This window comes from Lontra canadensis, unplaced genomic scaffold (assembly GCF_010015895.1).
Source record: "Lontra canadensis isolate GAN:19392208 unplaced genomic scaffold, GSC_riverotter_1.0 scaffold125, whole genome shotgun sequence".
NCBI classification, from domain to species: domain Eukaryota; kingdom Metazoa; phylum Chordata; class Mammalia; order Carnivora; family Mustelidae; genus Lontra; species Lontra canadensis.
In genome coordinates this window covers 120874-136463 of record NW_022631119.1, presented here as the reverse complement: position 1 = coordinate 136463, position 15590 = coordinate 120874, and the positions used below count along the sequence as shown (strand labels likewise).

Here is a 15590-nt window from a genome sequence, read left to right as displayed (position 1 = left end):
GTGTGGATGTGGGCCTCTGGAAGCAGTGGGGACTTCCCATGGCAGCTTGCCCGTGACCTGGGCAGCATGCCTGCCCTGGACCGAGCGTGAGCCTGCATTTTCTTGGCAAGCTGTGGCGTTTCCGATACGGATCACTGATTCCATCTGCAGCTTAGCCAAAAACCCAGTATCATGACAGTTGCCTGAGCTTCCTGTGAATTCTGATGCTGGAAGAACTAGGAAGCGTTGGAGCTGCTCCCAGATTCTGGAGCAGGCACCTGCAGGGCCCCTCCATAGAAGAAAGGGCTCTTTTTCTGCAGCCTGGGTGCATGAGCACCCCTGGGGCTGGCTCCCCCTTCCCAGCATTCCTTCCGTTGCAGGTGGGGGAGGTCTATCGGCAGCTGCACACCGCCATGAGCCAGGCACCGGTGAAGGAGAACATCCCCTATTCCTGGGCCAGCTTGGCCTGCGTGAAGGCACACCACTATGGAGCCCTGGCCCACTACTTTGTGGCCACCCTTCTCATCGACCACCAGTGTAAGGCTTATGGGCTTGGAGGTGCTGGGGCTTTGGTCAGGGTCGTGCTTCTAGAACATTCTAGGCTGAATGAGCACTGTCTGTCTTGCCCTGGAGATGCTTACATGATTTAGGGGTTCTCCATTTCTGCTGTGGAGGAAGAGGGGGAGTGTAATTCTGCCCAGGTTGGAGCAAACAGCTCCAAGGTGGTGACCACTCCCCTGACTTTAAGACTAGGGCTTGGACCAGGGTCAGAAGTCGTGAGGCACTCACCTAGGCACTGAATCTAAGGGGATGCCCCCAAACTCAGCATTCAAGATAATGTTTGGATATGATATTTAAAATGAATCAAAACTAAACAAACAAATCCATGGTGCTCCAGATTTTAAATAAAGACTTCAGATCAGTAGCAGTGCTGTGCGGGCCCACATTGGATCCTGAAGCAAAGGGGAATTTTGATGTCTGTTCATCATGCATTTTTTAAGCATACTTTTGGTATTTAGAAAATTGTATTAAACTATCCTGTCTCCTGACTGTTGAGTGTTTGGTGCTCTTAAATTTTCAGCCTGAGGTGAGGGTTTTATTCTCTTCACCCTAGTCTTGGTTCTGATCTGAGGTCAGGTGGGACTCTTGTTGTCATGAGCTCTAATCCAGGTCGTCCCACAGTAATGAAATGGTCAAGTTCCGGAGCCACACTACCCGGGTTCATAACACAGCACTGCCTTTTACTAGCTGTGTGATCTCGGGCAAGTTACCTAATTTTCTGGGCCTTGGTTTTCTCATCTGTCAAATGGGGGCATGAAGAGAACCCATCTCATAGGGCTCTTATGAAAATTACATGTCTGTATGCAAAGCTAAATAACGCCTTGTATCTTGTGGGCTCCTGGAAAGTGGTAGATGCCTACTGCTAGTATTACTGCATAGTCTGATAGACAGGACAAGTCACATAAACCAGTTGGCAATTACGGTAGCAACACATATGGGGCAGCAGTTGGACTCCTTTCGTGTAGTCACAGAAAGCTTCTCAGAGGCAGTGACATTTGAGTTGGACCTTGAAGTCTGAGGAGCACTTTTGCAGCTGAACAAGGAGTAAAAGGACAGGCAGAGCAAGCACACTAGCCGAGCTCTGGAATGGAGGCTGGCATTGTTGAGCTTCTGGTGAGAGGTCTGGTGAGGCTAGAGAGGGGACATGTGCCAGGGAGGATGGGTGTAGGCATGGAGGCCACCAGAGGCTTGAGGCTGTGCTGTGCTAGGAGGTTCCATGAGGTGGTAAGTTGGAAGAGGTAGAATGAATGGGGGCTTAGAGCCAAAGCAGGAGCCTCTAGGGTGTGCCTATCCCTGAGTGCCAAAAGACTTACGAGCTAGATGGCCAGGGGTGTGTCCAGGGGCTAAGAGGAAACCTAGTATCCCAAGTGCCTTATAAAACTGGAGAAGGAAGGCAACTAGAGGAGGTTGAAAGAGACTTCTCTGAGGGTCTGCAGCACCATCTCGAGTCTGTGGTCACATTCACAAGAAGGGATTTACCATGTGGTTCTCACTGCAGTGAAGCCGGGAGCTGACGAGGACCATCAGGAGAAGTGCCTGTCCCAGCTCTACGACCACATGCCAGAGGGACTGACACCCTTGGCTACGCTGAAGAACATCCACCAGCGCCGACAGCTGGGTACGCCTGGGCTGTCCTGCTCCCTCCCTCTGTGGGCCCCATTCCATGCCCAGCTGGTCCTGCTCACAGACCGCCCCAGACAGGTCCCCAGCGCAGGGCCTGGAGAGCAGGGCATCCTGGGTCATCCTGACCATTCTGGATCAGAAACCGTGGGGCATGGTCTGCAGCCTCGGCAGGTCCCTGGGTCTGTGTTCTCGCAGATTCTCTGAGGGCCCAGGCCTCCTAGAGTGGAGCCAGAGCTATGGCAGTCTTCCCACGCCCTCATGGTCCAGGGAATGGCCCTTGGTCATCCAAACGTGGAAGGGCACGTTCGTTAATTTTCTTCTGTCACACCTAAGAACTGGTGATGGGTAGTTTGGTCTCTGCCAGTGTCCAAGAGAGTATCTCTTCCCATGTGCGAGCCTGAATTCCTCTACTAACCAGACCTGTTCCCTAACCCCCACACACTTCCCCTTCTCACTGATGGCAACTCCAGCCTAGGGGTGTACAGGCCAGGAACCCTGTTCCTGCATTCAGCCTTCTTTCTCACCCCACACATGATGGGCAGATCCCGTTGACTCTACCTAGACAACACGTCCCATATCTGACTACTACTTACCTACCACCTGGTCTAAGCCACATGCACGCAGTGCTTAGCTAACACACATCGACTGTCTTCAGTCTCACACAACCCTACAAGATACGCATAATATGATCCCCATTTTGTAGTTAAGGAAACAGGCCCAGAGCGGTCACGTGGCTCATAACTCAGAGAGGTCACGCGGCTCGTAACTGGTCCCCCTGCTTTCCTCTTTATTCCTTCATACTCAGTTCCCATGGGTCATGTCACATCAGTCTTCTGCTCACATCCTAATGGGCTCCCATCTCACCTAGAGTAGGGGCAAAAGCTGTCACCCTGCATTTGTAAGGCAGGTGACATGTCTGGCTCCTGCTTCTCTCTGGCCTCATTCCCTGCCTTTCACTCCAGGCCTCACTCCCTCTGGCCCCAGCCCCAAGCTCCTTGTAACCCTGGAATGTACAAGCATACTCCTGCCCCAGGGCCTTTGCACTCGCTGTTCCATCTTTCAGGAGTGCCCTTCTGTCAGATATCCTTGTGGCTGCTCCCTCATCTCCTTCAGGGCTCTGCTCAAAAGTTACCTTCATGAAGTCCTTCCTGGATCGCCCATCATAAAAGAGCAACTTTCTGTTCCCAGTCTTCTTTTGCTAGATCTGTTACCTGCCCTGCTTTATTTCTCTCCCTAATCTTAACACCCGGGATCCATGACCGATTTCTTTGCTTGTTAATGATCTGTCTTTAACCACCAGCACATAAATTCCATGGCGACAGAGGCTAGCTTTTGTTCTTTGCTTCACCTTTAGTGCCCAGAACACTGGGTAACTATTTGCCGAATGAACGCTTTATAGACCTGAGTGAGCCTATCGCACATGGATTTAAGAGGGACTTAGGCTGTTCAGGCAGATCCTTCGGGAAGGAGAGGGTCCACCCCTCCAGGCCAGTCCTTGGGCGCCTGGGCTCACCCCGAGGGACTCGCACTGCTCCAGATGGGGGCACCGTGTCACGTGGGGTCGGCTTTCTGGGGGCAGGCAAGTCGCACGTGCGCCGAGCCGTGGCGCTTCACGAGGAGTCTGTGAGGGAGGCCAGCCTGTGTAAGAAGCTTCGTAACATCGAGGTGCTACAGGAGGTGCTGTCCGCCGCACACCGGCGCTCCCAGCTCAAGGACGCGCAGCTCCGGGAGGACGACGACCTGCTGGACTTGATCGAAGCTCCCGACATCATCTGTGAGTGACCTGGGAGCCTGTGGCGGGTGCAGAGGGCGTCCCCGTTACTCTGGGGGCGCAGCCTTGGTCCGCTCCTCTGGGAAGGCTTGGCCAGACCCTGAGTTACCTCTCTGCTCACTCAGTGCAGGGACTTCTTTATGGTCTTTGTCCTCGGTGACCTCCTGGTAGCCTGTGACACCCCCCCCCCCAAGTGTCAGGGTGCTCTGCTGCCTTGTTTCTGTCCCCGCCTCCCTCAGTAACCCCTTTGCTGACTGTTGTTGCTCCTGGCATTGTCGGAGGTCTACTTTCGCTGGTTTGCCTCCTCCTAGATGCCCTTCCTTAAAGTCTCATAACCTCCCTGGGGCTCTGGCCGTTACCTCTATTCAGGAGACCTCAGAAGCTACCTTGGCCTTGATGCTTCTGCTACGCTCCACCCCCGGATTGTGTCTGCCTCTGGGAATGCGTTCTGCTGTGTCAGCCTTCCCCCCTTCACTCCCCCACCACCACCTACACCGCCCCCCCCCGGTCCCGTGGTTTTAGAGCCAAACACTTCCTTATTCCTTCCCCTATGTCTGCCCTTTCCCGTTCTCTCCTTCCTTCAGCACCAACATTTACCTTCTTTCTTTTTTTAGGACAAACCTTACTTTTATTATGAAATGAAAAGTCAATTTTCCATGGAGAGAGTGGAGCTGGGGGATGTGGGTAAATCTTTACCTTGGCAGTGAGAATCCTTCAAACCCGTGTTTATCATGTGTGCGTATGTGTGGCGAGAGCACTCGAGATCTGTCCTCTTGGCAGTTTCAAGTAGACAATATAGTATTGTTAACTGTAGTCACCGTGCTGTGTGTTGGATCTCTAGAACTCATTCATCTTGCACAACTGAACCTTTGTACCTTTGACCAACATTGCCTCATTCCCTACCCCCATTGTCACTGCACCATTTTGCTGTCTGCTTCTATGAGCTTGACTGTCTTATATTCCACGTATAAGTGACGTCATGCACCACCAGCTCTTTCTAGGCATTTCCAAGACGTTAATTATGTCCTGGCTTTGGGAAAATGGAGGTGAACAGGATTGGGTTCTGTCCCAGGAGGCAGGAGTTGAGGGGCCTCTCTGAGAGGCGACTTCACAGTTAAGGAATGACTAGGGAAGGGAAGGGGGGGTGGCCCAATCAAGGTAACCCCCTTTGACCATAGCTCCTTCCACCCCACTTCCTACACCTCTGTCTCTGAAGTTCCACTTCAGTTTCCAGGGACTAGAGACAGAGCCCTGCTCAAGATGGCACCCTGGGCTTGTCTGTGGTAATGCTGGCTGATACCTACTGAGCATTTGAGGTCTGCCAGGCACAACAGTAAGCACCCTATGTATACAGAATCTCATTCAACTCTCCCTCCAGTTCTATAGGGGACTAGGATTGCCCTCATCTTAAAGATGACACAGTAAAGGTTTAGGGAAACCATATTCTTTGCACTGGATGACCAAGCTGGTAGGTGAAGGCAGGAATGGCACTCTGTGATTCCCTTTCATGGGTACTGTCCCTCTCCTTGGCCCCTTTGCCCATACAGTGTGTTCTGTGGCCACGAGGTAGAGACACGACCTCCATGGAGGAGGGGAATATGGCTCCTGACGAGGCTGTCTAGGCCACTCTGGTAATGGATGGGCACCTGGTTTGCACCTAACACTGTGTCGGGCAGCTTGTAAGAAGCCGCAGGGCCATCCTGTAAGTAGAGAGCTGTGTTCTACCTTGGCAGAACCAGGCTTCTTCCTCAGATTTTCTTTTTATACTGCTCTTCTTGTATACTTAGCTTGCTTGGGGATCCTGTGTTAGGAGCTGACTAGCCTCGTGGTAAGGGTGGGCTTGAGCCTCCCGTGAATAGGATGGTGGAGATCAAAGCTCTCAGTGGACACAACTTGGCAAACTGACATCCTGCTAAAATCCTCATCTCACACATGAATGATAAGACAGGGAAGCTCATCTTACCCAGGACGGTGTGCTGAGAGACACAGTACTTCCTCCTGTGCTAGCCACACTTGAAATGTAGGTGACTTCTCAGTTGGGTTTCATGAGTGCCAAAGAAAGTCCGCTAGAATATACATACTCTCTTTGAAGGCGGGGGCTGTGTCTGATTGTCACTACTCTGTCCCAGCCCCAGAGCAAGGTACGGCTCATGGTAGGTGCCCAGATGGAACGTACAGGTGACCCTGGGCCAGGGGGTTGACCAGCAGTCCATCTTCTATACTGCTTGTCTATACCAAGAGGAAGGCCAAGAGACCAGGAGAAAGGTCTTCTTCTCTTCCCTTCAGCAAGAAGCCCTAGACCTGGGTTTTTAAGGATCACTTTCAGTTACAAAAACATTTACCCTTTCCCTTTTAATATTTTTTTCCAGCTAAAACTGAGCAAGAGGTTGAAATCATATTGCCACAGTTCTCCAAGGTGACAGTGACAGACTTCTTCCAGAAGCTGGTATGTTGAGTGCTTATTTCCTAGTGACCCGAGGGGACAGCTCATATAAGTTGCAAGTATATGAAAGGCTATATTTAGATTTTTTAAAAAGATTTTATTTATTTATTTGACAGAGAGATCACAAGTAGGCACAGAGGCAGAGAGTTAGAGAGAGAGAGAGAGGAGGAAGCAGGCTCCCCACTGAGCAGAGATCCCAATGTGGGACTTGATCCCAGGACCCTGAGATCATGACCTGAGCCAAAGGCAGAGGCCATTCTAGATTTTTATTTTTTTTAAAGTAGGCTCCATGCCCACTGTGGAGCCCAACACGTGATTTTGAGATCAAGACCTGAGCCAAGAGATGAAGAGTCAGACTCTTAACCAACTGAATCACCCAGGTGCCCCGATAACGTTAGACCTTCTAGAGACTTTATACAATTTTCATTGAGATGATTTTTCAAAAGATTTTATTTACTTACTTACTTATTTATTTATTTGAGAGAGCAAGAGAACACAAGCAGGGGGAGCCACAGAGGGAGAAGGAGAAGCAGGCTCCCCGCCAAGCAGGGAGCTCGATGTGGGGCTCGATCCCAAGACGCTGAGGTCATGACCTGAGCCTCAGACACTTAACTGACTGAGCCACCCAGGCACCCCAAGGTTTTATTCATTTGAGAGAGAAGAGAGAGTGTGTGCATAGGAGCGGGGGGAGAAACAGCGGGAGAGGGATAAACACACCCATGGTGAGTGCAGAGCCTGACATGGGACTCAAACCCAGGACCGTGAGCTCATGACCTGAGCTAAAATCAAGAGTTGAACACTCAACCAACTGAGCCACCCAGACGCCCCTAAGATGATTTTTTTAAAGGACATTTTCTTGGGGCGCCTGGGTGTCTCAGTGGCTTAAGTGTCTGCCTTCAGCTCAGATCATGATCCCAGTGTCCTGGGATTGAGCCCGGAGTTGGGCTCTCCACCCAATGGAGAGCCTGCTTCTCCCTCTCCCACTCTCTCTGCTTTTGCTCTCCCTTTCTCTCGTCAAACAAATAAAAATATTTTTTTTTAAAACAAACATTTTTTAGAAAATATATTGACTATTTTAGAGAAAATGGCAGTTAATATCCTTGGATGACTGCTGTAGCACATATTACCCCTGATGGTGTCACTGGTCTCTGAACAAGGCCGAGTGACATCTGGGAGGATGACAGGGTGACATTTCCTATAGCTTTCAAGTGCCCGATTCAGCCTTCACTTACCTAATGATGCTCTGTTCCAAAGGGCCCCCTGTCAGTGTTTTCAGCTAACAAGAGATGGACACCTCCTCGAAGCATTCACTTCACTGCAGAAGAAGGGGACTTGGGGTTCACCTTGAGAGGAAACTCCCCCGTTCAAATCCACTTCCTGGATTCTCACTGCTCAGCTGCGGTAAGCATGCATCTCGCTAGACTGGGAGCAGAGCTCGTGGGTCAGACCAGTCACATACCAAGAATACTGGCCAACCCAATCTAGCTGGGTGTGTGAATGAATTTAGGATTCCTTTGTGTGAGGGGTCTCTGTGAAAGGCCTCTCGCATGTGCTACCTGTTTAGAGAGCAAAGGATTCGCGGCACTCTGTGGATTTTGTTTGTGAACTTGGGAACTGATCCAGGGATGAGAATGAACAGAACACTGACCTTCCTGTACATCCTCTGCTTGTAGCTGGCAGGGGCCAAGGAAGGGGATTATATCATTTCCATTCAAGACGTGGATTGCAAGTGGCTGACAGTGAGCGAGGTCATGAGGCTGCTGAAGGCCTGTGGCAGGGATGGCGTGGACATGAAGGTCGTGAGCCTGCTGGACTTCACCTCGTCTATGGTGAGCACTGACAGCCTGATGGGAAAAACAGCCATGTAGGGCGAGGCTGGCCTGAGCCCAGCCCCAGGGGTGTGCTTGGCCCTGCGCCTCCTGCCTGTGTTGGTGATCTGAACACTGGACTCCTGATGCTGGGCCAGGGGGTTGGCCAGCAGTCCATCTTCTATACTACTTGTCTAGACCAAGAGGAAGGTGACAGTGTCCTTGTTGGAATGTGCTCGTGTTAGCCCAGAGATCATTGAAAAACTTTGTAAAAAATGCTGTAGATGAAGAAACCAGCTGATTTATTTTTCTGATTAAGTTTTTTAAAAAATATTTTTTTATTAAAAAAGACTTTATTTGAGAAAGTGAAAGAGAGGAGGAGCGCACACACGCATGGGCACGGGGGAGGGGCAGAGGGAGAAGCAGACTGCCTGCTGAGTAGGGAGCCCGATGCAGGGCTCGATCCCAGAACCCCAGGATCATGACCTGAACTGAAGGCAGATGCTTAACCCACTGAGCCATCCAGGCACCCCTAAAGATTGATTTATTTGAGAGAGGGAGAGCGTGTGTGAGGGAGAGGTAGAGAATCTCATGCAGACTCCCCACTGAGCATGAGCCAGACGTGGGGCTCGATCTCATGACCCTGGGGTCATGACCTGAGCGAAAACCAAGATACTCAAATCAGTGAAAGTCAGATGCTCAACCGACTGACACACCCAGGCACTGCCTGATTAAGTTCTTTTTTTATTGCAAAAGTCATATGTACTCACAGTCCAAAAAAAAAATTAAAAATACTGAAGTGGTAGAGAAGGGCTTGAGATGACGTGCGGAAACCCCTGTCCACACAGCAGAGACAGCGTTAGCTGTTCCCTGGGAGATCTTGGGAAGTGCCTGGTGCCTGTGCAAGTTCATGTGCACAGTTATACCCTTTTTTCTCCCCAGGCGGGACGATCGTTGTGCATGTCCCCTTCCACACTTGGTCGCGGTTCCTTATGGACCTTAGACAGTTCCCTTCATGACAGTAGTCATTCAGCAGATAGTGACAGAGCATCCTGTGTGTGTCAGTCCCTCCCTTGGGGTCAGCGCTGTGGCCGAGCTGATTGGATGCCGTCCCTTCCAGCACTAAATATGCCAGTCGTGATTCTGAAAATACCGCATGCCATGTGACAGAACGTCCAGAGGTGGGAAAGGCTCCTCTAGAGAGGGCTTGCACTGAGACACAGGTGATAGGGATGATCCCACCATCTAAGGAGGCACTCTGGGGAGCATCCTGGGTCGGGGGACCAACAGGTGCAGAGAGTCCCTGGAGCAGGAAGAAGCTTCTGTGGGAGGATCTGAAAGAGTCCTTTGAGCTGGAACAGGGCGACAGGGAGGGAGCGGCAGGAAATGCGGTAGGAGGGAGGCAGGGCCTTGTTGGCAGCAGTGGTAGCTCGGAAGCCGTGGAGCCTCTGGAGAAGGGGATGCTTGGTTCAGAAGGACGTCTCACGTGTTTCCTGGTGAGGCTGGCTGGATGGTGTCAGCGGGAGCTGGCTAGAGCAGGTGTCCTGGACAGTGAGCTTAGCAGTTTCCATTAGGGTGGGTGACAGCCAAGGTAGAGAGGGGTCTACAGGGATTTCTAGATGATTTGTGTAAAAAACACAGTGGAGAAAAAAATGACTCCCAAGCTCGGGCTTGAACCAAGACACCATTTTTCGTAATGATGGGGAAGAGGCCAGGAGCAAGGGAGGGAGAGGAGAGAGGAAACGGTTGTACCATGAATATCTTACATGATGCTAGAGACATCCAGATGTAGTGTGCAGTAGGCAGCTGGATGTCCACATCTTCAGTTCAAGAGAGAAGTCAGAGCTAGAAATAAACATCAGAGACTCACCAACACAGAGATGCTATTTAAAGCTGTGAAGAGAGTCAATGATGTTACCCACAAGGGGCTGAAGGTCAAGGACTCAACCTTGAGACACCGCAAGCATCTGGAGGTAAGTTGGAGAAGTAGGCACAAAGGAAGTTGCAGAGTGGCATTCAGAAAGAGGGGATAGAAAGAAGCTTCTGGAATCGAGAGAAGAAAATCCTGCCAATGGAAAATGGTTGGTTGTGTAGAGTACAGTTAAGAGGTGGAGTTGTGTTTGTTATATTTGGCAGCAGGACAAAAAGACACTTCTCATGGAGAGATGGAAACAGAACTCTGATGAGAGAGGGCTAGAGAGGGAATGGATCGTATGAGTGCTTTGATAAGAAATGTCCAGAACAGGCTAATCCACAGAAGCACAATGTAAAGTAGTGGTTGTCAGGGGCTGGGGGTCAGGGAATTGGGGGGTCACTGCTGATGAGTTCAGGATTTCTTTTTGGAGGGGAGGGAACTGTTTTGAAATTAGGTGGCGGTGGTGTTCGCACAACTCGGAATAGACTCAAAACCATGGAGTGGTATTAAGGTGGTGAATTTTAGCTCCATTGAAAAGCTAAAGAAGATGAAGTTGGACTCCTGGAGCATCTAGGCGGAAGGGATCATTGAGAAATGGAATTCTTAGGGGCAGAATGTATGGAGTTGGTGGGCAAGGGATCAGGATCCCAACCAAAAACAAAAGAAATTTATCCAAAGGCAGGATAAGTAAAAGAGCTGGGCTCAGCACTAGAGGGCGGGGGCGTGTGTGTGTGTGTGTGTGTGTGTGTGTCTGTGTGTGTGTGTGTGTGTCTGTGTGTGTCTGTGTGTGTTGCCCAGCACAAGGTGTGGCTTTACAACGAGAAAGCCTTATTCTTTCTATCTTGTAATAACTGTGAGCCAGGGGATGCCTGGGTGGCTCAGTTGGTTAAGCAGCTGCCTTCGGCTCAGGTCATGATCCCAGCGTCCTGGGATCGAGTCCCACATCGGGCTCCTTGCTTGTCAGGGAGCCTGCTTCTCCCTCTGCCTCTGCCTGCCATTCTGTCTGCCTGTGCTCGCTCTCTCTCCCTCTCTCTCTCTGACAGATGAATAAATAAAATCTTAAAAAAAAAAACCAAAAAACTGTGAGCCAGGCCTGTGAAGGAGCTGAGGTAGGGGTAGAAAGCAAGACTTTCTAGACTCACACTGCCTGGAAAGGAATCCTGGCTTTACTATCTGTGGTGACCTTGGGCGTCAGGGACTGGCTTTGAGCCACAGGAAGATGGGAAGGGGGTGCCTACCATGGGATATGTGTCCTTCACGAGAGGTGTAACAATAACCATGATAAGGTTATTGTTTTCACCCAGCGAGGTCTTAGACTGTGGCAACTGAGCAGTGTTTTTAACTGCTGGACCTTTGCTCCAAACGAAACTGAGAGTAGAGCCCAGGGTCCTGGCTCAATGGTTTATCTGCTACTCCACACTTTGGATTGTGGTGGGCACTCCTCCATGGAGCGCATTTGGAATTCTGCTGATCTAACCAAGAGACCCCAGGCCTAGAATCGGGCCCTGCCTTCTGGGAACTAAGCTGTGTGTCCTTCAGCAAGTTAATACCCTCCCTAGTAGAATTGTTTCCTTGTTTGTACAAAATGGGAAGAGAGCCGGGCTCCCTATCGCAGTGAATCAGAGGAGTGCCTCAGGAATATTTGGAGAATGGGTAGTGGGGAGCATGGTGCTTGAGGACAAGAAAAAAAGGGAATGGCAGGAAGGGGACAGACACGGGGGTATGAGCTGGGAGGGGGACATAGGGAAAGTATAGCACAGTGTTAGCAGGAGGACATGTGTGGGGCTTCGAGAGACATCCAGGAGAGAAGGAATGGATTTACTAGGATGACGTTAGGAGTGCCAGGTAAAGAGGTGCCCGGTAGAGGTTTGGGGTCAGGGTTAGAGTTCCGAGGGAGGCCAGTCGGCTTGGCGAGTATCCCCCAGTAACGTGCAGCCCTTTGGGTGCAGGCCTGGCGGGGAGGCAGAGGGTGGAGTTTTAATTAGACTTGGCATTGGCTGGTTGAAATTCGGGAGAGGATCGAGGTATTTGTAAGGGAGTGCTCATAAAAATGCATAATGGACTTTGAGCAGGTGAAGGTTGAAAGATGTTTGCAGGCGTGAAATCTACACCCAGAACTGTTTATTATTGTTTTTAACGGGAGTGCACATGCCTGTCCTGTAGAGTATGGTGGGAGTAAATGGCAGTTTTATAGAAAAGGAAGGGGCATCTTCATCCAAAGGAGCCAGCCTCCAAAGGGACAATTTAGAGTGAATACACCTTCTTTATTGTCCCACCTCTTGAATTCCTTGATTTCTATTACGAATATTGTCCCCTGCCACTTTAGATATGTGGTACGTATATTTAAAGGCCTGGTTTTGGTGCCTGGAACATGGTAGATGTTCAGTAAACATTTGGTGAACAAAGCAATTCCAATGTTAGGCAAACATTGGAAGGTGGGGATAACCCACATGGAAGGTTCTAGAAAAAAAGTATCTGCAGGTTTCCTATTTGAACCCCCCACAATCTTTTAAAAGTTAATAATAGTGCTTACTGGGCACAGAGTTTCAGCTGGGGAAGATGAGAAAGTTCTGAACAGAAATCATGGTTACTTCAGGGGAAAGGCCTAGAAGTCAAGGCACAAGGGACACTTACTGTTCAGTATATGTATTTTCATATTGTGGAACATGAATATTACTTTTACAAATAGAATTATTACCTTAAAAAGTGAGTAGTGGTCCCTAGCCTAAAATGAGCCTATTCCTTAAAAGCTTTGTTTTTAAGAACCTAATTCTATGTAAGCGTTAAGTCACCCGAGTTCCAGAATTTTATCAACTTTATTTTAAAAAGGATGCCGTAAGTGGAGAATGCGAGCCTCAGACCTTGCAATCACTTATCAGTGATCCTGAGGACTTCTAACACCATTTTTCTTCTTTCCCATGTGCAGCATAATAAGTGTGCAACATACTCTGTGGGAATGCAGAAAACCTACTCCATGATCTGCCTGGCCATAGATGATGATAAAACTGATAAAACCAAGAAAATCTCGAAGAAGCTTTCTTTTTTGAGTTGGGGCACCAACAAGAACAGACAGAAGTCGGCCAGCACCTTGTGCCTCCCGTCGGTTGGGGTTGCGAGGCCTCAGGTCAAGAAGAAGCTCCCCTCTCCCTTCAGCCTTCTCAACTCCGACAGTTCTTTGTACTAATGTGAGGAAACAAAAAACGTCCAGGCCCCAGATGTCTCCGGTGCTGACCAGGCCTTCATATTTGTGCCACAATGGGAAATTTCTCAACATTCGCAAATCCCATTTTCTCACTGGGTAAACTCACAGTTGGTAGGTCTTCGTGAACGAAAGTAGTAAGAAACCTCGAGAAATCCGGGGAGTGTCACCATGTTGCTGCAAGTTATTTATTATATAAAGTATTGTAAATAGGACGGTGTAGAAAATAGGGCTATTTTTAACGGCTACAGTAACAATTTGTAGTTACTATCAGAATTAAATAGGGTTACCTCTGTTGGTCCTACTTATAATCATTTCTAGCCTTGGGTAATAGATCATTCCTTAATTAAGAATTCATGACCCCCAATTAAGGCAGCTCAAGGGACTGTAACGATTTAGTTTTATTACTAAGTTAGTATTACTAAGAAATGTTCCGAAGAGCTACTTCCTAAGGGGAATTCATGAACCTAAAATGTTAAGATTTTATGATTATTTCTACATAATATGAATGCTATTTCCAGATAAAGTCTAGTGCCAAATTTGTCATAACTTACCAGATAAAAACAAAACAAAAAAACCACACACAATTTAGGAGCCGTGTTGCTTCTAGTCTGACGTCATTTACAAGTTGCTAACACAGTGGCAGTGTTAGATGAGGACACTATCTACAAGGTAGACGATATGCTGTTTGATACTCAAAACGTTTTTGTTTCAAGTAGAAAATACGTAATTATATATCTTAAGAGTCTTTAAGATGAGTTAGAAACATTTTATAAGGTAAGATATAAATGATTCTAGTTTAAAGCTCTATTTGACTTTTTAAAGTGACTTTCTTACCTGTCAATTTCTCTTGCCATGAGTTGGATGATGCTGTGATTCTAGTAAGATTCACAGTTGACATAGTACAAGTTACATAGCTAAAAAAAAAATAGCATTGTACTCTATTTTTGAGAATTAACAAGAACATAAATATTTATAGTGTGCAATATCAAAAGGGAAGCAACCACATTTGGGGAAGTGTATCCACTGCTGTTAGGGACATTTTTGTATAAATATTTAAATAAACATTCATTTGCCTGAGTTGATGTTGTTTTTTTTTTTTTTTTTTTTACTTTTTTGCACTTCTTTCACTCCTCTTTCAAATTGTTTCTACCGTAATGCACAAAATGTTCTTATGCTTTGGTTTTTATGACTAACATTTCAGAAACCAGGACTTACAGAAGTTTTAAGTTATCTTAGTATCTTTGAAAATGTGGCATCTTTAAGTGCATTTATGTTTTTAATTTAAATTCAGTTAATTAACATGTATTAGTTTCAGAGGTAAAGGTCAGGGATTCATCAGTCTTATATGATACCCAGTGCTCATAACATCACATGCCTTGGTGTCTATCACCCAGTTACCCCATCCCTCTACCCCCTCTCCTCCAGCAACCCTGTTTCCTATGATTAAGAGTCTGTTATGGTTTGTCTCCCCATTTGATTTTTTTTCCTCTTCCCCTGTGATCCTGTTTTGTTTCTTAAATTCCACAAACTAATGAGATCATATAATTCTTTCTCTGATTGACTTAACTCACTTAGCATAATACTCTAGTTCTATCCATGTTGTTGTAAATGGCAAGATTTCATTTTTTTAATGGCTGAGTAGTATTCCATTATGTATATATACCTCCTCTTCTTTATCCATTCATCTGTCGATAGACATCTGGGGTCTTTCCATAGTTTGGTGATTGTGGACATTGCGGCTATAAACGTTGGGGTGCAGGTGCCCCTTCGGATCACTATGTTTGTATCTTTGGGGTAAATGCCCAGTAGTGCGACTGCTGGGTAGCTCTATTTTCAACTTGTTGAAGAACCTCCACTCTGCTTCTCAGAGTGGCTAAGTGCATGTCTTTTTGGAGCAGCCAATTGTACCTTTCATCCCCACCCCGGGCTCTCCTCTGTGGATGGGTCTGCCCTGCCATTTTCTTACAGATCTGCCTCCTGTTGGGCTGTACACTGCCAAACACATTCTTTTCCTCCTGCGTCTACCCTGGCTTTTTACCTTTAAAAGGGAACTCCAAACTCCAGGCTGTGTTCAGAAGGCATGCTCAGTGACTAAGAACAAACTGTGCAGCTACCAGGAAGGGCGGGAGGGAGGGAGGAAGGAAGAAAAAAAGGCAGTACAATTGTTTATTTACACTGGCAACACCCTTAAAACAGCAAGCAATATTAAGACCACGTTGGAAGAACACTGCCTCTGCCACCAGGAACAAGGGGTTTATGGTACACAGCACAGTGCTTCATTGTAGGTC

General features: G+C 48.2%; 1 protein-coding gene across 1 annotated transcript in view; it reads left to right on the top strand.

Annotated features, from left to right (window-relative positions):
- Nucleotides 1–14379, top strand: part of RHPN2 (rhophilin Rho GTPase binding protein 2) — a 57687-nt gene extending 43308 nt beyond the window's left edge. The window contains exons 9-15 of the mRNA XM_032841741.1: nucleotides 360–516; nucleotides 2039–2158; nucleotides 3743–3937; nucleotides 6304–6380; nucleotides 7632–7778; nucleotides 8051–8206; nucleotides 13027–14379. Coding sequence (XP_032697632.1) covers nucleotides 360–516; nucleotides 2039–2158; nucleotides 3743–3937; nucleotides 6304–6380; nucleotides 7632–7778; nucleotides 8051–8206; nucleotides 13027–13284 — 1110 coding nt within the window. The 3' untranslated portion in view covers nucleotides 13285–14379. The remainder of the gene's footprint in view (nucleotides 1–359; nucleotides 517–2038; nucleotides 2159–3742; nucleotides 3938–6303; nucleotides 6381–7631; nucleotides 7779–8050; nucleotides 8207–13026) is intronic.
- The last annotated feature ends 1211 nt before the right edge of the window (nucleotides 14380–15590 follow it).